The 25,208-nt window shown below is 46.2% G+C and overlaps 1 protein-coding gene across 2 annotated transcripts in view; it reads right to left on the bottom strand.

The window, feature by feature from the left end:
• The window catches only part of TBKBP1 (TBK1 binding protein 1), a 115,095-nt gene that overhangs the window by 53,983 nt on the left and 35,904 nt on the right, over positions 1-25,208 (bottom strand). For both annotated transcript variants that reach the window (XR_011318383.1, XM_069751712.1), the window contains exon 3: positions 5,576-5,680. Coding sequence is in view for 1 of the 2 variants with exons in the window: in XM_069751712.1 (XP_069607813.1) it covers positions 5,576-5,680 (105 nt within the window). In the remaining variant the exon portion in view is untranslated. The remainder of the gene's footprint in view (positions 1-5,575; positions 5,681-25,208) is intronic.

Raw genomic sequence — 25,208 nt, 5'->3', positions numbered from 1 at the left:
GTCAATTTCCTCTTCCCCCTCTTCTGAGGTCCCTGAGTTTTTGTCGGATTTCCAGGATGTATTTGATGAGCCCAAGTCCAGTTCCCTTCCTCCGCACAGGGACTGTGATTGTGCTATTAACTTGATTCCTGGTTGCAAGTTCCCTAAGGGCCGACTTTTCAATCTGTCTGTGCCAGAGCATGCCGCCATGCGGAGTTATGTTAAGGAGTCTTTGGAGAAGGGACATATTCAGCCCTCTTCGTCACCATTGGGAGCGGGTTTCTTTTTTGTTGCTAAGAAGGATGGCTCCTTGAGACCCTGTATTGATTATCGTCTTCTTAATAAGATCACGGTCAAATTCCAATACCCCTTGTCTTTGCTTACTGATTTGTTTGCTCAGATTAATGGGGCTAGTTGGTTTACTAAGATTGACCTCCGAGGGGCATATAATCTTGTTCGTATTAAACAGGGTGACGAATGGAAAACTGCATTTAATACGCCCGAAGGCCATTTTGAATACCTTGTGATGCTATTTGGGCTCTCTAATGCTCCATCTGTGTTCCAGTCTTTCATGCATGATATTTTCCGCAATTATCTTGATAAATTCATGGTCGTATATTTGGATGATATTTTGATTTTTTCCGATGATTGGGAGTCTCATGTGAAGCAGGTCAGAATGGTGTTCCAGATCCTTCGTGATAATGCTTTATTTGTGAAGGGGTCTAAGTGCCTATTCGGAGTTCAGAAGGTCTCTTTTTTGGGTTTTATTTTTTCTCCCTCGTCTATAGAAATGGATCCTGTTAAGGTCCAAGCTATTCATGACTGGATCCAACCCACATCTGTGAAGGGTCTTCAAAAATTTTTGGGCTTTGCTAATTTCTATCGCCGTTTCATTGCCAACTTTTCCAGTGTGGTTAAGCCCCTTACTGATTTGACGAAGAAAGGCGCTGATGTGACGAATTGGTCCTCTGAGGCTGTTGAGGCCTTTCAGGAGCTTAAACGCCGATTTACTTCTGCCCCTGTGTTGCGTCAGCCGGATGTTTCTCTTCCTTTTCAGGTCGAGGTCGACGCTTCTGAGATTGGGGCAGGGGCCGTTTTGTCTCAGAGGGAGTCTGATGGTTCTTTGATGAAACCGTGTGCTTTTTTTTTCCAGAAAGTTTTCACCTGCGGAACGCAATTATGATGTCGGCAATCGGGAGTTGTTGGCTATGAAGTGGGCGTTTGAGGAGTGGCGACATTGGCTTGAGGGAGCTAAACACCGCGTTGTGGTCCTGACCGATCATAAGAATCTGATTTACCTCGAGTTGGCCAAGCGGCTGAATCCTAGACAGGCTCGATGGTCCCTGTTTTTCTCCCGTTTTGATTTTGTGGTCTCGTATCTTCCGGGATCTAAGAATGTTAAGGCTGATGCCCTCTCTAGGAGTTTTTCGCCTGATTCTCCTGGAGTCCTTGAGCCGGTTGGCATTCTTAAGGAGGTGGTGATTCTTTCTGCTATCTCCCCTGATTTGCGGCGGGTGCTTCAGGAATTTCAGGCTGATAGGCCTGACCGCTGTCCAGTGGGGAAGCTGTTTGTTCCTGATAGATGGACAAGTAAGGTAATTTCTGAGGTTCATTGTTCAGTGTTGGCTGGTCATCCTGGGATTTTTGGTACCAGAGATTTGGTTGCTAGGTCCTTTTGGTGGCCTTCCTTGTCGCGCGATGTGCGTGCTTTTGTGCAGTCCTGTGGGACTTGCGCCCGGGCCAAGCCATGCTGTTCCCGCGCTAGTGGGTTGCATTTGCCTTTGCCGGTCCCTGAGAGACCCTGGACGCATATTTCCATGGATTTTATTTCGGATCTTCCTGTTTCCCAGAAGATGTCTGTTATCTGGGTTGTTTGTGACCGGTTCTCTAAAATGGTCCATCTGGTACCTTTGCCTAAGTTGCCTTCCTCCTCAGATCTGGTTCCATTATTTTTTCAGCATGTGGTTCGTTTGCATGGCATTCCGGAGAATATTGTGTCTGACAGAGGTTCTCAGTCTGTCTCTAGATTTTGGCGGGCCTTTTGTGCTAGGATGGGCATTGATTTGTCTTTTTCTTCGGTGTTTCATCCTCAGACTAATGGCCAAACTGAGCGAACTAATCAGACCTTGGAGACCTATTTGAGAAGCTTTGTGTCTGCTGATCAGGATGATTGGGTGTCCTTCTTGCCGTTGGCCGAGTTTGCCCTTAATAATCGGGCTAGTTCGGCTACTTTGGTTTCACCTTTCTTTTGTAATTTTGGTTTTCATCCTCGTTTTTCTTCTGGGCAGGTTGAGCCTTCTGATTGTCCTGGTGTTGATTCTGTGGTGGACAGGCTGCAGCAGATTTGGACTCATGTGGTGGACAATTTGACGTTGTCTCAGGAAAGGGCTCAACGTTTTGCTAACCGCCATCGGTGTGTTGGTCCCCGGCTTCGTGTGGGGGATTTGGTTTGGTTGTCTTCTCGTCATGTTCCTATGAAGGTTTCTTCTTCTAAGTTTAAGCCTCGGTTTATTGGTCCTTATAAAATTTCTGAAACTATTAAACCGGTGTCTTTTCGTTTGGCTCTTCCAGCCTCTTTTGCCATTCATAATGTTTTCCATAGATCTTTGTTGCGGAGATATGTGGTGCCCGTTGTTCCCTCGGTTGACCCTCCTGCCCCGATGTTGGTTGAGGGAGAGTTGGAATATGTGGTTGAGAAGATTTTGGATTCTCGTTTTTTGAGGCGGAGGCTTCAGTATCTTGTCAAGTGGAAGGGTTATGGCCAGGAGGATAATTCTTGGGTTGTTGCCTCCGATGTCCATGCCACCGATTTGGTTCGTGCTTTTCACTTGGCTCGTCCTGATCGGCCTGGGGGCTCTGGTGAGGGTTCGATGACCCCTCCTCAAGGGGGGGGGTACTGTTGTGAATTCCGCTCTTGGGCTCCCTCTAGTGGTTGTAAGTGGCACTTTTGTGAGTTCTGATCTTGGGCTCCCTCTTGTGGTTTCTAGTGTTATGGCTGCTCCTTGGAGTTAGCTGTCATCAGCTGCCTCCACTTATCGTCTCTTCTGCTCTGCTATTTAGGCCTGGCTCTTTCTTCAGCCAGTGCCACTTGTAAATGGTTCCTGGTTGGATTCACATCTCTTTGGAGTTCCCTGTTATCCTGACCAGTTCAGCAAAGCTAAGTTTTTGCTTGCTCTTTTCTGTCCATAGATTGTGGACTTATCTATTCTGTGCTTTCTATGTTTGTCCAGCTTATCAGTGTGAATTAATTCTGTCTTGCTGGAAGCTCTGGGAGGCAGATTTGCCCTCCACACCTTTAGTCAGGTGTGGAGATTTTTTGTAAACTCTGCGTGGATTTTTGCAGTGTTTTATACTGACCGCACAGTATTCCATCCTGTCCTATCTATTTAGCTAGACTGGCCTCCTGTGCTCATCCTGGTTTCATTCTGTGTATGTCTTTTCCCTCTCCACTCACAGTTATTATTTGTGGGGGGCTAATCTATCCTTTGGGGATTTTCTCTGAGGCAAGATAGCTTTCCTGCTTCTTTCTTTAGGGGTAGTTAGCTCTTAGGCTGTGACGAGATGCCTACGGAGAGTTAGGAGCATTCCACGGCTACTTCTAGTGTTGTGTTGAGCTTAGGGACTGTGGTCAGTACAGTTACCACTTCCTTCAGAGCTCGTTCCATGTTGCTCCTAGACCACCGTATCATAACACAGGTACCAGAACGATACCCGAACCTGAACCCGAACCCCATTCACTTTAAGGGGGGACCTGAACATCCAGTGTTTTCCATGCTGCAATGTGCATGGATAGGTCTCTTATAGACGCCTCTCTATTACTAATCCGTGGACTTGATGTCACCTGACAATACAAAGGTGACACCAACCCCACAAATATGAACCCCACTTGCCACCGCTAGAGGGCAAGTGGGAAGAGTCCGGCAAAGCACCAGAATCGGCGCATCTATGTTTAGGCTGGGGGGTGTCAATATACATGGCCCCTTACCAGACTGAGAATACCAGCCCCCAGCTGTCTGCTATAGCAAGGCTGGTTATCAAAAATGTGGGGGACTTCTCGCCATTTGTATTAATATTTATTCAAATCATTTAAAAATACGGTGTGGGGACCCCTCTATTCTTGATAGCCAACCTTGCTGACAGCTTAGGGATGCAGCTCCCAGCAGTTGAGTTTTGCCTGGCTGGTTATCAAAAATACAGGCGAACCCACGTGTTTGTTTTTTTATTTATTAATTATTTAGTGCACTGGCACCAGTTGATGAATACTCCCATTAGCCACTTCTGCTCTCGCTGTTATTAGCGGAAGAAGGCGTCGACTGATGGGAGCAGTAGCCCCGTCAGCCGACACCAATGACCGTAGGTAAACTTTATACCTCCGATCATAGCTGCGCACTCAAGCTGTCATTTGACAGCGTGGGAGCTGCGGGTGTCTGACGGCGGTGATGATTTCACCGCTGATCAGAATTAGTGTTTGCCTCACTGTCATGCACATGACAGCACGACAAACACCCAGTGTTCGGGGAAGCCGAACCCGAACAGTACCACAGACTTCCTGGTGAAGTCCATGTTTGGTGTCCATGCCTGAACAGTTGGTGTTTGGTACGGACGCCGAACTTTACTATTCGGGTTCGCACATCTCTAGTCAGAACTACAGATCCAGAAGTGGCACAATCTCTGTCAGGTAGGTGGCAAATTATAAGGTAATGTCACTTTTCCTATAAAGACCTCCATGTACAATAAATAAAAGCTGAACACACCAATTTTGGTGGCACTTGCCAGCTATCTGATGTTTATGGGTGTCTCCCGAGGTGTTACTCTTTTCCCACTGAAAAACCATGAAAGCCCAACTAAACTAAGTAACCATGTTCGGGATTGACTTTTGAGGGATAGCTGTCCACTGAACGAATGATCGGCCATCAGATATCTTTTGTAGCTTTAGTCAATTAGCACCATTCCAAAGTCAAGAAGCTCTAGATGTCACTAATCTGCTGAGATCATGGAGAGGCAAATACTCCCTCATATCACACCACCTACTTGACTGGAAACAAACTACAGCCCCCTCAATCTGTGGTTTGGTGGGTGGCATTGTGTTTAGCACTCACTGCTACAACTATCTGCATTCATCTTTAAAAGGTCAAAGAACCTAGAAGAGAACATTGTGAGCAGATACAGCTGTATTATCTGTCAGTGCACACACTGATCTGCTCTTTCATTTTTTTGATTCGATTGTCAGATGCCGACATTGACTTTTTTGCTGTACAGTACGTTACATTGCTTGGGTTATTTGCTAAACCTATGAAATTAGAAATCACCTTTCAGAAGATTGACTGCAATGCAATGAACAACTTCAAAATAATTTCCTGAGTAAACAGAGCAGCCCTGACATTTATGGGAAGACAGTACAGTACATTTTACTCGTCTCTACAGGATATGAAATAACACAGCAAGGCTTATATCCAAATTATAGAGAAAAAAGCCCAAGTGCTAATCACAATGGAGAAACATACTCTGATGGACATTTATGTAGTCCTGTACTATTACACTGTCCTTGCTTCTATCTCCTCTCCCCATGTATTTCCTTCCAGTGCCTTACACTCACCATTTCACTTAACTCCTCGTGCAGCTCACTCCTTTCGGCGCACATCTTTTCACATGCACGCACCATCTCTCCCAGCTGCTCCTCTTTTTCTTGACTATTGTGAAGCTGCAGGAAAAAATGCAGCAAATTATTGCCATACTAACAATCCAGATCCTAAATGTCATCCCCACTTGCTACTGAATCAAGGGTTAACATGCAATAGTACACACAACTGCTAGACAGGTTTAGTGCTGTTTTTGGAAGAGAAAAAAAATCATGTTTTTCTAATTTTGAACAACCCCTTTAATATGTCAACATTTTGAAGGTCAAAACTAGGGCAGTAATCCCAACCCATAGGATAGGTAGCAAATCCTCAAAATGCTATTTTTAGATTGGGGCTTCCTTGAGTCTCACCCCTTTTTTGGCCCAAGAGATGGCAATGTCTTGGCAAAATCGATACTGTTGGCAAGCACACTATGTGCAGAACTAATAGGCAATTTGAATTTTTGATTATTAATTTTATTATTGAACAACTACAGTGCTGTTGGTCAATCCAAAAGGATAATAAACCTGAATATTTAAAGAGAGGTTTTGTATTTTTTAGGAGAATATGTGTGCAGATTTATTATGCAACTAAATGAAAAACGTAAATATTTCCATCTCAATTTTTTTTCATCTGTTTAAGTGAGAACAAAAATGACCAAACAACTCAAAATGAACAAAAATTAATTTGTGACTTTTAAAAAAAAAGGTTCACACTTGCGTTGTGCAGTCTGTTCAACAAATCCGTTAAACGGACTGCACTAACGCAAGTGCCGACTTTGGCACTGCGCTAGTGCAGATGGAGCATCTGCTAGCTCCATCTGCGCTAGCAGTGACGGACTCGGAAACGCTGCAGCCTGCGTCTTGGGTCCGTCACTCAATGACGGCATATCGCTAGCGCACGCCCATTGTGGGCATGCGCTAGCGATGCGTTCGCCATTGCAAGTAATGGCGGCATTAACGGACTGCGCTACACCGCGTTATGCCGCGGTGTAATGTAGTCCATTAAATGGGTTCACACAACGCAGTGTGAACCCAGCCTAATAGTCATAAGCCTTCTATCCAGGAGTCTGTCAGGCTCTTAGTCTGTTGACAATAAACTTTTTGGGCAGCACCAACTACAGCCTTCCAGATACTGTTCAGAGTGGGACTGCTTTCCTTCACTGTAAGGGCTTGTTTCCACATGCGAGAAACACGTCCGTGTCTCGCATGTGGAAACGAAGTTCTGGCGCCGGCACTCCAGAGTGGAGCGTGCGGCTCCATATGTTGCTATGCGGCCGCACGCTCCGCTCCACAGTGCCGGCACCAGAGCTTCGTTTCCACATGCGAGACACGGACGTGTTCCTCGCAAGTGAAAACAAGCCCTTAATCTCCCATTTAAGTAGAGCCCACAAGTTTTCAATAGTGTTTAGGTCAGGTGAGAAAGGAAACATGTTATCCTTCTTTCATCTTTAAGTCATTACTGACAGCAGAGCAGTGGAAACTTCGATGCTGCAATGAAGGAGCATTGTCCTCCATTAAAATTATACTTTTTTTGAAAGATGCAGACGTTTTCCTGTACCACTACTTGAAAAAAAATGTCTTCTAAAAACTGGCAGTAGATTTGGGAGTTGATGTTGAGTCCATCTTCAACCTGAAAAGGTCCAACTAGCTCATCTTTAATAATACCAGGCCATAGCAGTACCCCATATCTACCTTGCGGGTGTCTGAATCGAAGAGAAGGTCTGTCTCCGTTTGTCAAAGAGAAAAATTAAAATCCATAAGACATTTCCTGGGCGGGCACATTCAATTCCCCCCCCTCCTCACACAGAACATCAGGGACAAAGGTCTAAGAATACCGGGAAGCGGAAAACAATTATGGCTAGGGACAGAAAAAGTAATTAACACTAATTATGATAGGAAGAACTAGGCATTCATGTTCCTCTTGAAGCTAGGACTCCCTGCAGTGTCCAGGTAATCACACTTGAAAAGTCTTCTCTGGGAACCCAATAAGAAAAGGACACGCTTACAAGAGGTGGAGAAGTATGCTGTCCCAGGAACAGATTGTAGAAAATCCGGCTACGGGGTACAGGTAAAAATATTGTGGTTTGTATCAATCCGAGACTTACGAGATATAGATTTTTTACGTCGTAGCGAAGGGACAAACAGAACGCATCCACTCAGATTACCATGGGGTCACTGGAGTTCATCCAATCAAATAACAGTCTGATAGATGGTGCGAACCAGGTCACGCGTGGTCTCTGGGTAACGGTTAACTCATGACAAAAATATATTGTCAATATCTATCGCCTGCGACCTTCAGAGGCAAATATATCGCACCATGAAGCCATATGCTACTTGTAACGTGTGTCCAGTTGGCCTATAAATTGGTGGTGGCAGCTAATGATCTTTCTTGGGTTATTGTGGAGCTGGCAGAGCACCAGGGCCCATCTGACTCTAGTTACACCCACTACCCATAAAGTATAATGCACATCCAATAGTCACCCATAAAGCATAATGCACCGCATAATCATCCATAAAGTATATTGCACATCCCATAGTCACCCATAAAGCATAATGCACCGTATAGTCATCCATAAAGTACAATGCACATCCCATAGTCACTCATAAAATATAATGCACAGCCCATAGTCATTCATGTAGTAGTATGGCCACTGATTTAAAAATACTCACCTTCCCTTCGCTCCCCCGCCGCACGCGTCTTCTGCTGAAGACGGCAGCTGACTTCAGCATGCCACTGGAGCGCATGACGACACTGCCATGTGCCCTCAGTCACATGCACTCTGAAGTCAGCTGCTGGCCTCAGACTGGCTATCAGCGTGTATTGTGGCGCACAGACCGATGGATCTGTGCGGAGCAATACACTTAATATGAATGTGCGTCTGAGGACTATGGAATGTGCATTATACTTTATGGTTGACTATGATGGGGGATATATTTTCCAGGATGGGAGACATATATACCAGGATGGATAGTGCATATATATTTGTAATTTATTTTGGATATTGTGCGCCTGTCCAAATCTTGCATCGGGCCCATCAGAAACCAGTTATGCCACTGCTCTCATCTAAACAGTCCATGAAACCTTTGAAAAGTCTGTCTTCAGATATTTCTTGGCCCAGTCTTGACATTTCAAATTATGTACCGCATCTTATTCAGTGGTGGTCAGGTTTCAGCCTTCCTTACATTGGCCATGTCTTGGTCATTTGAGCACTGAACACCTTGCGATTGTAAGTCTGCGAGCAGGGTCCTCACTCCTCTTGGTATCTGTTGAATGATGTGTTATTCTGTTATGTCTTTATTGTCTGTACAAGTTGACTTTGTAATGTAAAGTGCTGCAGAATATGTTGGCGCTATAGAAATAAAAATGATTATTATCATTACTCTTGGGCCTCAGGGAGGTTGTAGTTCAGGAATAAGACTGCACTGCAGGGTAATGGGTTCCTGGTTACATGACGATTGATTCTTCTCACATCCTCTGCAGCTAATGTGCGTCTTTTTTTCTCAACCAGTTGTTTTTAAGACCCTTTTGACTATTTGCAACAAAACTTTTGATGATTCTGTGATCATGACCATGATCATGATTTTACCAATCTCAATACTGCTCATACATCTGTAATAATAATAATAATAATTTTATTTATATAGCGCCAACATATTCCGCAGCGCTTTACAAATTATAGAGGGGACTTGTACAGACAATAGACATTACAGCATAACAGAAATCACAGTTCAAAATAGATAACAAGAGGAATGAGGGCCCTGCTCGCAAGCTTACAAACTATGAGGAAAAGGGGAGACACGAGAGGTGGATGGTAACAACTGCTTTAGTTATTCGGACCAGCCATAATGTAAGGCTCTGGTGTTCATGTAAAGCTGCATGAACCAGTTAACTGCCTAAGTATGTAGCAGTACAGACACAGAGGGCTAATAACTGCATAAAGTGTATGAGAACATGTTGCGAGGAACCTGATTATGTTTTTTTTTTAATGGGCCACACAGGGATAGTTAGGTTAATGCGTTGATGTGGTAGGCCAATCTGAACAAATTAGTTTTTAGGGCACGCTTAAAACTGTGGGCAGGGCCGGACTGGCCATTTGTCAATTCTGGCAAATGCCAGAAGGGCCGGTCTGGTTGTGGGCTGCCTTGCTGCTGCATTGTTAACAAAATCTGTGTTATCAGGACACCCATACTGTTAAGAGTTGTGACGGAGCACAAAGTCGCTGACTCGTCACTTACCCCAGTAGGCCACAGGTATCATCAAACATATTGGTCTTGTAGTAAATCTCGTTTTCCCTCTGTCCAGGGTAATATTAGTAATATATCCCATCTGGTGCTTGGAGATGGAGAAAACATGGGCCTGTGTGATTTCAAATGCCAGGGCTGAATTTCAGCCCCAGTCCGTACCTGACTGTGGGGATTGGGGATTAATCGTATTAACCTAGGTAGTGCATTCCAAAGAATCGGCGCAGCACGTGTAAAGTCTTGGAGACGGGAATGGGAGGTTCTGATTATTGAGGATGCTAACCTGAGGTCATTAGCGGAATGGAGGGCACGGGTAGGGTGGTAGACTGAGACCAGAGAGGAGATGTAAGGTGGTGCTGAGCCATGGAGAGCTTTGTGGATGAGGGTAGTAGTTTTTTACTGGATTCTTGAGTGGATGGGTAACCAGTGTAATGACTGGCACAAGGTAGAGGCATCGGTGTAACGGTTGGTGAGGAATATGATCCTGGCAGCAGCATTCAGGACAGATTGGAGTGGGGAGAGTTTTGTAAGAGGGAGGCCAATTAGTAGAGAGTTACAATAGTCCAGACGAGAATGAATAAGTGAAACATAGTAACATAGTAACATAGTTAGTAAGGCCGAAAAAAGACATTTGTCCATCCAGTTCAGCCTATATTCCATTATAATAAATACCCAGATCTACGTCCTTCTACAGAACCTAATAATTGTATGATACAATATTGTTCTGCTCCAGGAAGACATCCAGGCCTCTCTTGAACCCCTCGACTGAGTTCGCCATCACCACCTCCTCAGGCAAGCAATTCCAGATTCTCACTGCCCTAACAGTAAAGAATCCTCTTCTATGTTGGTGGAAAAACCTTCTCTCCTCCAGACGCAAAGAATGCCCCCTTGTGCCCGTCACCTTCCTTGGTATAAACAGATCCTCAGCGAGATATTTGTATTGTCCCCTTATATACTTATACATGGTTATTAGATCGCCCCTCAGTCGTCTTTTTTCTAGACTAAATAATCCTAATTTCGCTAATCTATCTGGGTATTGTAGTTCTCCCATCCCCTTTATTAATTTTGTTGCCCTCCTTTGTACTCTCTCTAGTTCCATTATATCCTTCCTGAGCACCGGTGCCCAAAACTGGACACAGTACTCCATGTGCGGTCTAACTAGGGATTTGTACAGAGGCAGTATAATGCTCTCATCATGTGTATCCAGACCTCTTTTAATGCACCCCATGATCCTGTTTGCCTTGGCAGCTGCTGCCTGGCACTGGCTGCTCCAGGTAAGTTTATCATTAACTAGGATCCCCAAGTCCTTCTCCCTGTCAGATTTACCCAGTGGTTTCCCGTTCAGTGTGTAATGGTGATATTGATTCCCTCTTCCCATGTGTATAACCTTACATTTATCATTGTTAAACCTCATCTGCCACCTTTCAGCCCAAGTTTCCAACTTATCCAGATCCATCTGTAGCAGAATACTATCTTCTCTTGTATTAACTGCTTTACATAGTTTTGTATCATCTGCAAATATCGATATTTTACTGTGTAAACCTTCTACCAGATCATTAATGAATATGTTGAAGAGAACAGGTCCCAATACTGACCCCTGCGGTACCCCACTGGTCACAGCGACCCAGTTAGAGACTATACCATTTATAACCACCCTCTGCTTTCTATCACTAAGCCAGTTACTAACCCATTTACACACATTTTCCCCCAGACCAAGCATTCTCATTTTGTGTACCAACCTCTTGTGCGGCACGGTATCAAACGCAAACAGTAAAAGTTTTTGCAGAGTCGAAAGTAAGAAAAATATAGTTCTTACCGATAACGGTATTTCTCTGAGCCCATGACGGCACTACGAAGGGCACCACGGAGAGAGGGGATCCGCCCACCAAGGACAGGAAACCTACGGATAAAAAGGTGGTACCACTCTCCTGCATCAGTTGTTTTACATAGAGAACGATGGGAGACTACTAAACATTTGTTAATTTTAACTGTTTATCATAACTAGATACCGCGTGACTTTAAAACTATGAGTAGACTATGGCACTATTTTGATGTGAGCACCCACAAGTGAAGGGAGGGAATGTACGGGTGCCGTCATGGGCTCAGAGAAATACCGTTATCGGTAAGAACTATATTTTTCTCTGATCGCCCATGACGGCACCACGGAGAGAACTGCATAGATAGTACATTCAGGGAGGGACCACTGCCTCCAGAACCCTTTTACCAAAAGTAAGGTCTGAAGAGGAGATTAGGTCCAATCTATAGTGCCTATAGAATGTGGATGGTGAGGACCAGGTAGCAGCTCTACATATCTGGTCAATGGAAGCTCCAGCCTTCTCCGCCCAGGAAGTCGGTACTGCCCTTGTTGAGTGAGCCTTAACCTCCCCGGGAATGGACATCCCACTTGCTGAGTATGAGAGACTGATGGCGTCCGTGATCCATCTTGCTATGGTGGCTTTAGATGCTTTTTTCCCCTTCCGGGGACCCTGGAAACACACAAACAGAGAGGAATCCTCCCTACTCTCTCTAGTGACTTCTAGGTAATGTAAGAGACATCTTCTTACATCTAGTGTATGTAGTGTTTGTTCCTCCTTATTTTTAGGATTGGGACAGAAGGAGGGGAGAGATATCTCTTGAGACCTGTGAAATTTTGAAGCCACTTTCGGGAGATATGCTGGGTCTGTTTTTAAAATGACCCTATCCTCTAGAAATTGTGTGTAAGGAGGGTTAACTGGGAGAGCCTGTAAATCGCTAACCCTACGGGCAGAAGTAAGGGCGACTAATAAAGCTGTTTTGAGAGATAGGTTTTTTATTGTAGATTCGTGTAATGGTTCGAATGGCGGACTAGTCAGGGCTTTAAGGACCAAGTTTAAGTCCCATTGAGGAACAACTTTTACTGGAAGAGGCCTTGATCTTCCTGCCGCCCTGATGAATCTAGAGACCCACCTATTTGAAGCCAAGTCAAAGTTAAATAGAGCTCCCAATGCCGCCACATGAACTTTTAGGGTGCTAGTGGCTAAACCCATCTCCAACCCATTTTGTAGGAATTCTAGTATGGAAGCAAGGGGAATTTCTTTCCCTATTTTTTCACCTGAAGAAGACAGAAATTTTTTCCATACTTTGCCGTATTGCTTTGTTGTAACCGGCTTCCTACTTTGTAACAGAGTTGAAATTAACCCTGGAGAGAACCCCCTGCTTTCTAATAATTTCCTTTCAAAAGCCAAGCTGTCAAGTGCAAGTTCTTGACTCGAGGGTGACAGACTGGGCCTTGCGACAATAGATCCTGGTGGTCTGGCAATACCCAAGGGTCGGATATTGACATCTTCCTCATCCATGAGAACCAAGGTCTCTTCGGCCAGAACGGGGCAATTAAGATGACCAGCGCCCCGTCCTCCCGAATCTTCCTCAGCACTGCTGGAATCAGAATAAGAGGAGGAAAGGCATAGACCAGATGGTGACCCCAAGATATCAGGAAAGCGTCCACAGCTACTGGGTTCCCCAGGGGAGATAGGGAGCAGAAGGAGGTTACTTTTTTGTTTAGATGTCTCGCAAAGAGATCTATTTTGGGAACACCCCATCTTTCTGTGATCTGGGTGAATATCATCTGATTTAGTTCCCATTCCCCCTGTTTTAGGCTGGACCGGCTGAGGAAGTCTGCTTTGTAGTTGTCTACTCCCCTTATGTGTAGGCTTGTTAGGGATAAGAGGTTGCTCTTGGCTATTTGCAGGATTGATTTGGTCACTTCCATTAGATTTTTGGAACGGGTACCCCCCTGGTGATTTAGGTAAGATACTACCACCCGATTGTCCGACATTACTCTTACATGGTGAGAGTGAAGGACCCCCAAGAATTCCTGAAGGGCATATTTTACTGCAAGGAGCTCCTTCATGTTGGAGGATTTGTTTACTGTAGATGGAGACCAAATGCCCTGGGTTACAAGGTCGCCCAGATGAGCCCCCCACCCTGAAGGGCTTGCGTCCGTAGTCAGGACTTTCGAGATCTGAATTACCCATGGGACTCCCTGGGAAAGATTTTCCTGCGATTTCCACCATGTCAGAGAGTGACTGGTGCGAGGAGATAGAGTTAACTGCCCGTCTAAATGCCCTCCTAGATGGATTTGCTCCGACAATATCTGCCATTGAAGATCTCTTGAATGTAATTGGGCCCACTGGACTGCGGGGATGCAAGAGGTCATAGAGCCTAAGAGGGACATGGCCTGACGGAGTGTTATGGAGGGGAGAGATTGGGTTCTCGATACTAAACTTTTTAGTTTTTGTATCTTGTTCTCCGGGAGCCGACATTCCATCTTTTTGGAGTCTAGAGTGAGACCCAAGTACTCCTGGACCTGAGAAGGCATTAGTCTGGATTTTTCTATGTTTATTAGCCAACCCAGATTCTTTAAGGAATGTATCACTATTGCCAGTTGATCCTCGCAATGTTGCGGGGACGAGCCTATCACCAAGAAATCGTCCAGATATGGAACGATTAGGGTATTTTCTTCTCTGAGGTGAACCATTACCTCTGCTATCAGCTTTGTGAAAACCCTCGGGGCTATGGCAAGACCAAATGGTAGAGCTGAAAATTGGAAGTGATTTATGACTCCCCTGATGTGAACTGCCATCCTGAGGAATCTCTGGTGATCCTTGTGTATTGGGACGTGATAATATGCGTCCTTTAGGTCCAGGACCACCATGAAGCATTGGGGAAACAACATCTTGATAGATGATTTTATCGTTTCCATCTTGAATGCTTGAACTTCCAGGTAATCGTTTAGTTTTTTTAGATTTATAATGGTCCTGAAGGAACCGTCTGGTTTCTTCCTCAGGAATAGAGGGGAATAGTACCCTTGCCCTCTTTCTTGTGGGGGAACCTCCAGGAGTACTCCCTTTTTTACTAACCCGATGACCTCGTTTTCCAGTGCCAGCTGTTCTTCTGCCGAAGATCTTATAGATGTCATCGTAAAAGAGGGACGGGGGCGTCTTTTGAATGTCAGCCTCAGACCTGATTCTATAATATTCAGAATCCATTAACTGGAGGTGATCTTTTTCCAGGCTGGGAGAAAGAGAGATAATCTACCTCCCACCTGGGGTGAACCTTCATTGAGAAGGTTTCTTGTTATCGCTGGGGTTTTTGTTAAAGATGAACCCCTTGTTTTTGTTCCTCTTATCCTCCCACTTTCCCTGGCCTCTCCCAGGGTTCTTGCGGGAAAACCTCTTGTTCCAAAAGGGCTTCCGGTAAGAGGGGAGACCTAGAGAGGGAAAGGACTTTTTCTTGTCCCCTGCTTTTTCCAAGATGTCGTCTAATGTGGAACCGAACAAAAACTCTCCTTCGCAGGGGATAGTACACAGTTTTGTTTTTGTTTGCAGATCGCCAGGCCAATTCTTAAGCCAGAGGGCACGCCTGGCCGCATTGGCAAACACTGCTGACCTGGCAGCTAATCTGATAGAGTCTGCCGAGGCGTCAGCCAGAATAGCCGCAGCTCCCCTTATTACAGGTAACGTCTTCAGCATCGAGTCTCGGGAAGTTTTCCCCTTTAATTGACCCTCTAGTTGATTTAACCAGATCATTAGGGAGCGGGATGTGCAAGCTGCTGCCACTGCCGGTTTCAGGCCTCCTCCCGCTGACTCCCAAGAGCCCTTGAGGAAGGCGTCCGCCTTCTTGTCCATAGTGTCTTTTAGGACCCCCATGTCCTCAAACGGGAGAGCGAATTTCTTTGATGCTTTAGCTATTGCTACATCTAATTTGGGGGCTTTTTCCCAAAAGGAGCAGGATTCATCCTCGCAGGGGTATTTCCTTTTTGGAGTTAGGAGAGTCTTTTTCATGGGTTTTTTCCATTCCTTCTTAATTAACGCTGCAATTGCTTCATTAAGCGGGAAAGCTCTTCTCTTTTTTTGCTCTAAGCCCCCAAACATGATGTCTTGTGCTGACTTTTTAGGGTGGGAGTCTACTAATCCCATAGTACTCCTCACTGCCTTTATGAGGCCATCGGTGTCCTCTAGCAGGAAACAATTGTGACCTCCTGAGGAAGAAGTGGATGATGAAGATGAGGAGGAGGAGTCGGAGGATACTGAACTTGCACTATCGCTGTCAGATTTAGAGACTGGGGACGGGGACCTGTGTCTGGTCCTTCTCCGTTTTTTTCCCCTTTTAAGGGATCTAAAGGTGTCTTCCACCTGTTCTTTAATCAGGTTTTTAAGATCTGTTGCAAACCCGGGCAGGCTTTCGGATACAGTCTGCTGTATGCAGGAATTACATAGCTGCTTCTCCCATGCGGGTGGAAGATCCTCTTTACAGATGGCACAGATTTTGTGCTTTGTTTTACCTACGCTTTTCCTCCCCTAAAAAGAGACAAATAATAATCTTACTGTCTCTAACTTTCACGAAGATCAACTTACCACCTCCAGGACCCATAAATACCGGTTGGGGATTCTCTGCCTCTGGCTTTTTCCCCGACGCCGTGCTGGACTCCTTGCTGTGTTGATACCTTTGGCGTTCTTTGCTGGTGTCCTGGTGACCTTTCTGCTGTCGCCTCTTTTGCTGCTGCTGCTGCGGCGATGCTATACGTGGAGGTGATTCAGGCAAGGGAGATGCCGGGTCGCTCATACTGCTGCTGGTCTGCTGTCAATAACGCGTGCTGCGCTGCTGCTGCGACAACTAGTAGCTCCTAAGGCTCTTGCCGATATACTGCAGAGCCACTGGGAGGAAGTAGATTCTCCCTTTTAAAGCTCCCGCCTTTTTTTTTTTTTTTTTCGGCGCCTGCGCAGTAGCGCTCAGCCGACGGCGAGGAGCGTTGAACGCCGGCGCTTGCGCAGTAGCGCTCAGCCAACGGCGAGGAGCGTTGAACGCCGGCACCTGCGCAGACACTTCTGCGGCGCCTTTGGAACGCACAAGCGTCAGATCGGCGTCCCTGCGCAGCCCAGACAACGGCGAGGAGCGCCGAACGCCGACGCCTGCGCAGTCGGGTTCCTCCAGCGTCTCGCGAGACCAGCTTAACTCCGGGCATACTCTCAAGATAGCCGCCCAGAGTGCAGATATGGCGCTGCTGACCGGCACCCCCGGTCCTATGCAGACCCTACCGCGCGGCTCTGCATGCCCGATGGCAGTGCAGTGTGCAGGCTGACGCGTGCTAGGGGAGGGCCGCGCCGCACCTCCCGCAACCACAGAGGGACCCCCATGGATGTTGCCGCTGCTGCATCTTACCTGGGGAGGTGACCGCAAACTCCTTGTCACCTCCCCCACTCACCCTAGAGGCCCACTAGCCCCCAGCGGTGGTGCTTCGGGTCACCACCCCAGCCGAGGCAGAGGGACCCCAGCTGCCTGAGTTGGACTGGTTGGCCCCGGAATTCCAACGTCGAACTGGTAAGTCCGTAGGTCTCCCATCAAGGACAGGAAACCAACTAATGCAGGAGAGTGGTACCGCCTTTTTATCCGTAGGTTTCCTGTCCTTGGTGGGCGGATCCCCTCTCTCCGTGGTGCCCTTCGTGGTGCCGTCATGGGCGATCAGAGAAAAGGGCGAATTCTAGAAATGTTTTTGAGATGCAGATAAGAAGAGCGAGCCAGTGATCGGATGTGGGGGGTGAATGAAAGCTCGGAATCAAGTATGACCCCAAGGCAGCGGGCATGTTGCTTTGGAGTAATGGTGGACCCGCACACGGAGATGGCAATGTCAGGCAAAGGTAGGTTAATAGAGGGAGAAAACACGAGGAGTTCAGTTTTTGACAGGTTCAGTTTCAGATAGAGGGAGGACATGATGTTAGAGACAGCGGTAAGACAATCACTGGTGTTTAATAAAATGGTCGGCGTGATAACAGGAGAAGAAGTGTATAATTGGGTGTCATCAGCATAGAGATGGTACTGGAAACCAAATCTACTGATTGTTTGTCCAATAGGGGCAGTATACAAAGAGAAAAGGAGGGGGCCTAGGACTGATCCTTGAGGAACCTGTTGTGAATTCTGTGGCAGAGCTCCCTCCTGTGGTCACAAGTGGTACTTCGGCTGATTCTCTTTGTGAGCTTCCGTTGGTGGAGGAGAGTGGTACTGCGGCTTCTGAGTTTCCTTCCTCAGGTGATGTGGTGATGTCGTTAGGTGCTGCTCTATTTAACTCCACCTAGTGCTTTGATCCTGGCCTCCAGTCAATGTTCTAGTATTGGACCTGTTTCCTCCTGGATCGTTCCTGTGGCCTGCTGCTCTTCATAGCTAAGTTCTGCTTTTGCTATTTTGTTTGCTATTTTTTCTGTCCAGCTTGCTTAATATTGTTTTCTTGCTTGCTGGAAGCTCTGGGACGCAGAGGGTGTACCTCCATGCCGTTAGTTCGGTACGGAGGGTCTTTTTGCCCCCTTTGCGTGGTTTTTGTAGGGTTTTTTGTTGACCGCAAAGTTACCTTTCCTATCCTCGCTCTGTTCAGAAAGTCGGGCCTCACTTTGCTAAATCTATTTCATCTCTACGTCTGTCTTTTCATCTTAACTCACAGTCATTATATGTGGGGGCTGCCTTTTCCTTTGGGGTATTTCTCTGAGGCAAGGAAGGCTTATTTTCTATCTTCAGGCTAGCTAGTTTCTCAGGCTGTGCCGAGTTGCATAGGGAGCGTTAGGCGCAATCCACGGCTGCCTCTAGTGTGGTTGGAGAGGATTAGGGATTGCGGTCAGCAGAGTTCCCACGTCTCAGAGCTCGTTCTATGTTTTTGGGTTATTGTCAGGTCACTGTATGTGCTCTGACTTCTATGTCCATTGTGGTACTGAATTACCTTATCATAACAGTACTGGAGGCCGAAAGTACTAATGATTCTCAATAGAGGGAAAAAAGAAGTTCTGAGACCATTTTTTTTTTCTCTGCACTGTGTTTTGCCTTTTTTTTCCCCTAGACATTTGGGTGGTTCAGGACACAGGTGTAGCGATGGACATTAAAGGTCTGTCTTCATGTGTGGATCAGCTCACGGCAAGAGTACAAAATATTCAAGACTTTGTGGTTCAGATTTCTATGTTAGAACCAAGAATTCCTATTCCTGATTTGTTTTTTGGAGATAGAACTAAATTTTTGAGTTTCAAAAATAATTGTAAACTATTTCTGGCTTTGAAACCTCGCTCCTCTGGTGACCCAGTTCAACAAGTTAGGATCATTATTTCTTTTTTACGTGGCGACCCTCAGGACTGGGCATTTTCTCTTGCGTCAGGAGATCCTGCATTAAGTAATATCGATGCGTTTTTCCTGGCGCTCGGATTGCTGTACGATGAGCTTAATTCAGTGGATCAGGCAGAGAAAAATTTGCTGGCTCTGCGTCAGGGTCAGGATGAGATAGAGGTATATTGTCAGAAATTTAGAAAGTGGTCAGTACTCACTCAATGGAATGAAGGTGCGCTCGCAGCTATTTTCATAAAGGGTCTCTCTGAAGCCCTTAAGGATGTCATTGTGGGATTTCCTATGCCTGCTGGTCTGAATGAGTCTATGTCTTTGGCAATTCAGATCGGTCGACGCTTGCGTGAGCGTAAATCTGTGCACCATTTGGCGGTATTATCTGAGCATAAACCTGAGCCTATGCAGTGCGATAGGACTTTGACCAGAGTTGAACGGCAAGAACACAGACGTCTGAATGGGCTGTGTTTCTACTGTGGTGATTCCACTCATGCTATCTCTGATTGTCCTAAGCGCACTAAGCGGTTCGCTAGGTCTGCCACCATTGGTATGGTACAGTCAAAATTTCTTTTGTCCGTTACCTTGATCTGCTCTTTGTCATCTTATTCTGTCATGGCATTTGTGGATTCAGGCGCTGCCCTGAATTTGATGGACTTGGAGTATGCTAGGCGTTGTGGGTTTTTCTTGGAGCCCTTGCAGTGTCCTATTCCATTGAGAGGAATTGATGCTACTCCTTTGGCCAAGAATAAGCCTCAGTACTGGACCCAGCTGACCATGTGCATGGCTCCTGCACATCAGGAGGTTATTCGCTTTCTGGTGTTGCATAATCTGCATGATGTGGTCGTGTTGGGGTTGCCATGGCTACAAGTCCATAATCCAGTATTAGATTGGAAATCCATGTCTGTGTCCAGCTGGGGTTGTCAGGGGGTACATGGTGATGTCCCATTTCTGTCTATTTCATCATCCACCCCTTCTGAGGTTCCAGAGTTCTTGTCTGATTACCGGGATGTATTTGATGAGCCCAAGTCCGATACCCTACCTCCGCATAGGGATTGTAATTGTGCTATCGATTTGATTCCTGGTAGTAAATTCCCAAAAGGTCGACTGTTTAATTTATCTGTGCCTGAGCACGCCGCTATGCGGAGTTATGTGAAGGAGTCCTTGGAGAAGGGGCATATTCGCCCGTCATCGTCGCCATTAGGAGCAGGGTTCTTTTTTGTGGCCAAGAAGGATGGTTTGCTGAGACCTTGTATAGATTACCGCCTTCTAAATAAGATCACGGTTAAATTTCAGTACCCCTTGCCGTTGTTATCTGATTTGTTTGCTCGGATTAAGGGGGCTAGTTGGTTCACCAAGATAGATCTTCGTGGTGCGTATAATCTTGTGCGTATTAAGCGAGGCGATGAATGGAAAACTGCATTTAATACGCCCGAGGGCCATTTTGAGTATCTAGTAATGCCATTCGGACTTGCCAATGCTCCATCAGTGTTTCAGTCCTTTATGCATGACATCTTTCGAGAGTACCTGGATAAATTCCTGATTGTGTACTTGGATGTTTGATCTTCTCGGATGATTGGGAGTCTCATGTGAAGCAGGTCAGAACGGTGTTTCAGGTCCTGCGTGCTAATTCTTTGTTTGTGAAGGGATCAAAGTGTCTCTTTGGTGCTTAGAAGGTTTCATTTTTGGGGTTCATCTTTTCCCCTTCTACTATCGAGATGGACCCTGTTAAGGTCCAAGCCATCCATGATTGGACTCAGCCGACATCTCTGAAAAGTCTGCAAAAGTTCCTGGACTTTGCTAATTTTTATCGTCGCTTCATCTGCAATTTTTCTAGTATTGCTAAACCATTGACCGATTTGACCAAGAAGGGTGCTGATGTGGTCAATTGGTCTTCTGCTGCTGTGGAAGCTTTTCAAGAGTTGAAGCGTCGTTTTTCTTCTGCCCCTGTGTTGTGTCAGCCAGATGTTTCGCTTCCATTCCAGGTCGAGGTTGATGCTTCTGAGATTGGAGCAGGGGCTGTTTTGTCGCAGAGAAGTTCTGATTGCTCGGTGATGAAACCATGCGCTTTCTTTTCCAGGAAGTTTTCGCCTGCTGAGCGAAATTATGATGTGGGCAACCGAGAGTTGCTGGCCATGAAGTGGGCATTCGAGGAGTGGCGTCATTGGCTTGAAGGAGCTAAGCATCGCGTGGTGGTATTGACTGATCATAAGAACTTGACTTATCTCGAGTCTGCCAAGCGGTTGAATCCTAGACAGGCTCGTTGGTCGCTGTTTTTTGCCCGTTTTGACTTTGTGATTTCGTACCTTCCGGGCTCTAAAAATGTGAAGGCGGATGCTCTGTCTAGGAGTTTTGTGCCCGACTCTCCGGGTTTATCTGAGCCGGCGGGTATTCTCAAAGAGGGAGTAATTGTGTCTGCCATCTCCCCTGATTTGCGGCGGGTGCTGCAAAAATTTCAGGCTAATAAACCTGATCATTGCCCAGCGGAGAGACTGTTTGTCCCTGATGGGTGGACAAATAAAGTTATCTCTGAGGTTCATTGTTCGGTGTTGGCTGGTCATCCTGGAATCTTTGGTACCAGAGAGTTAGTGGCTAGATCCTTTTGGTGGCCATCTCTGTCGCGGGATGTGCGTTCTTTTGTGCAGTCCTGTGGGATTTGTGCTCGGGCTAAGCCCTGCTGTTCTCGTGCCAGTGGGTTGCTTTTGCCCTTGCCGGTCCCGAAGAGGCCTTGGACACATATCTCTATGGATTTTATTTCAGATCTTCCCGTCTCTCAAAAGATGTCAGTCATTTGGGTGGTCTGTGATCGCTTCTCTAAGATGGTCCATTTGGTACCCTTGTCTAAATTACCTTCCTCCTCTGATTTGGTGCCATTGTTCTTCCAGCATGTGGTTCGTTTACATGGCATTCCAGAGAATATCGTTTCTGACAGAGGTTCCCAGTTTGTTTCGAGGTTTTGGCGAGCCTTTTGTGCTAGGATGGGCATTGACTTGTCTTTTTCCTCGGCTTTCCATCCTCAAACTAATGGCCAGACCGAACGAACCAATCAGACCTTGGAAACATATCTGAGATGCTTTGTTTCTGCTGATCAGGATGACTGGGTGTCCTTTTTGCCTTTGGCTGAGTTCGCCCTTAATAATCGGGCCAGCTCGGCTACCTTGGTTTCGCCGTTTTTCTGCAACTTTGGGTTCCATCCTCGTTTCTCTTCAGGGCAGGTTGAGTCTTCGGACTGTCCTGGTGTGGATACTGTGGTGGACAGGTTGCAGCAGATTTGGACTCATGTAGTGGACAATTTGACCTTGTCCCAGGAGAAGGCTCAACGTTTCGCTAATCGCAGACGCTGTGTGGGTCCTCGACTTCGTGTTGGGGATTTGGTTTGGTTATCTTCTCGTCATATTCCTATGAAGGTTTCCTCTCCTAAATTTAAACCTCGTTTCATTGGTCCGTATAGGATTTCTGAGGTTCTTAATCCTGTGTCTTTTCGTCTGACCCTTCCAGATTCTTTTTCCATACATAACGTATTCCATAGGTCATTGTTGCGGAGATACGTGGCACCTATGGTTCCATCTGTTGATCCTCCTGCCCCGGTTTTGGTGGAGGGGGAGTTGGAGTATATTGTGGAGAAGATTTTGGATTCTCGTGTTTCAAGACGGAAACTTCAGTATCTGGTTAAGTGGAAGGGTTATGCTCAGAAAGATAATTCCTGGGTCTTTGCCTCTGATGTCCATGCTCCCGATCTTGTTCGTGCCTTTCATATGGCTCATCCTGGTCGTCCTGGGGGCTCTGGTGAGGGTTCGGTGACCCCTCCTCAAGGGGGGGGTACTGTTGTGAATTCTGTGGCAGAGCTCCCTCCTGTGGTCAAAAGTGGTACTTCGGCTGATTCTCTTTGTGAACTTCCGTTGGTGGAGGAGAGTGGTACTGCGGCTTCTGAGTTTCCTTCCTCAGGTGATGTGGTGATGTCGTTAGGTGCTGCTCTATTTAACTCCACCTAGTGCTTTGATCCTGGCCTCCAGTCAATGTTCTAGTATTGGACCTGTTTCCTCCTGGATCGTTCCTGTGGCCTGCTGCTCTTCATAGCTAAGTTCTGCTTTTGCTATTTTGTTTGCTATTTTTTCTGTCCAGCTTGCTTAATATTGTTTTCTTGCTTGCTGGAAGCTCTGGGACGCAGAGGGTGTACCTCCATGCAGTTAGTTCGGTACGGAGGGTCTTTTTGCCCCCTTTGCGTGGTTTTTGTAGGGTTTTGTGTTGACCGCAAAGTTACCTTTCCTATCCGCGCTCTGTTCAGAAAGTCGGGCCTCACTTTGCTAAATCTATTTCATCTCTACGTCTGTCTTTTCATCTTAACTCACAGTCATTATATGTGGGGGCTGCCTTTTCCTTTGGGGTATTTCTCTGAGGCAAGGTAGGCTTATTTTCTATCTTCAGGCTAGCTAGTTTCTCAGGCTGTGCCGAGTTGCATAGGGAGCGTTAGGCGCAATCCACGGCTGCCTCTAGTGTGGTTGGAGAGGATTAGGGATTGCGGTCAGCAGAGTTCCCACGTCTCAGAGCTCGTTCTATGTTTTTGGGTTATTGTCAGGTCACTGTATGTGCTCTGACTTCTATGTCCATTGTGGTACTGAATTACCTTATCATAACAGGAACCCCAACAGTAAGGGGAAGGTGAGAGGAGGAGGAACCAGCAAAAGATACAGTGAAGGATCGGGAGATAGGAGGAGAACCAGGAGAGAACGGTGTCGAGGCCGATGGAGCGGAGCATAGTGAGGAGGAGCTGATGATCCACAGTGTCGAATGCTGCGGAGAGATCCAAGAGAATTAGCATGGAGTAGTGGCCATTAGATTTAGCTGTTAGTAGGTCATTAGAGACTTTAGTGAGGGCAGTTTCAGTAGAGTGTAAAGAGAGGAAACCAGATTGAAGAGGGTCGATAAGAGAGTTATCTGAGAGATAGCGGGTAAGACGGGAGTGGACCAGGCGTTCGAGGAGTTTAGAGATGAAGGGAAGATTAGAGACAGGTCTATAATTAGCGGCACAGTTTTGATCGAGGAATGGTTTTTTAAGTAATGGATGTATGATGGCATGCTTAAATGAGGATGGAAAAATACCGGAAGTGAGAGAAAGGTTGAATATTTTTGTTAGGTGAGAGGTGACAGCCGGGGAAAGGGACTGGAGGAGATGTGACGGAATGGGGTCACTGGTGCAAGTGGTTGGGCGAGAAGATGCAAGGAGCCTGATTACTTCTTCTTCTGTAACTGGTTCAAAATCAGAAAGTGAACTAGATGCAGTAGGGGAGAGAGGACAGTGAATGGTATGAAGAGATTGGGAGAGGATTTCCTGTCGAATGTGGTCAATTTTTTCTTTGAAGCAATTGGCCAGATCGTCAGCGCGGAGATCCGTGGTTGGGGCCTGCACTCTTGGGTTGAGTAGGGACTGGAAAGTGTCAAAGAGACGTTTAGGGTTATTGGACAGTGAGGTGATGAGGGTGTTTAAATAGGTTTGTTTGGAGAGGTGAAGGGCAGAGTTGTATGTTTTTAGCATGAACTTATAATCGATGAAATCTTCGGGTAGATTAGATTTTCTCCACAGACGTTCGGCGCACCTGGAGCACCGCTGCAGGAAACGTGTTTGCAGCGTGTGCCACGGTTGTTGCCGTCTGTGCTGAGTTGTTTTATGTATAGGAGGTTAGAGATAAAAGGTGAGAAGCAGATGGGGAGAGGGGAGAAGCAATGGGGATGTTGAAATCACCCATGATGAGGGTGGGGGTGTCACAGGAGAGAAAGTGTGGAAGCCAGGTGACAAAGTGATCCAGGAACTGATGAGAGGGGCCGGGAGGACGATACACCACCGCCACTCGCATGGAGAAGGGGATGTAGAGTCTGACAGCATGGACCTCAAAGGAAGGGAAGACAAGTGAGGGCACTTGGGGGATAAGACTTATAACAATTTTTTACTTTTCAGAATCAGTTAAATCTCTTTTTTTTTTTTTTTACCCATTTTGCCTCAGGAAAACTAGCTGCCTGATAATTCTGAACACCTTGATAGAGGCTGTTGTATCCTTTATCACCCTCCTCATTACACAAATACACATCACCTGCTTCATCCAATAAACATTCAAATTTATACAGCTTGGATTTGGAAAATCTGCATAAAAATCATTATAAACTTGTTTAATAATTCTGCACACAATGTAGACCCTTTAAATTAGAGACTTGCATTAAGCATGAAAGTAGAAATTTAGCTATAGGC

The sequence above is a fragment of the Ranitomeya imitator genome, chromosome 2 (assembly GCF_032444005.1).
Source record: "Ranitomeya imitator isolate aRanImi1 chromosome 2, aRanImi1.pri, whole genome shotgun sequence".
NCBI classification, from domain to species: Eukaryota; Metazoa; Chordata; class Amphibia; order Anura; family Dendrobatidae; genus Ranitomeya; species Ranitomeya imitator.
The sequence above is the reverse complement of the archived record's forward strand: the minus strand, read 5'-3'. Positions and strand labels throughout refer to the sequence as shown.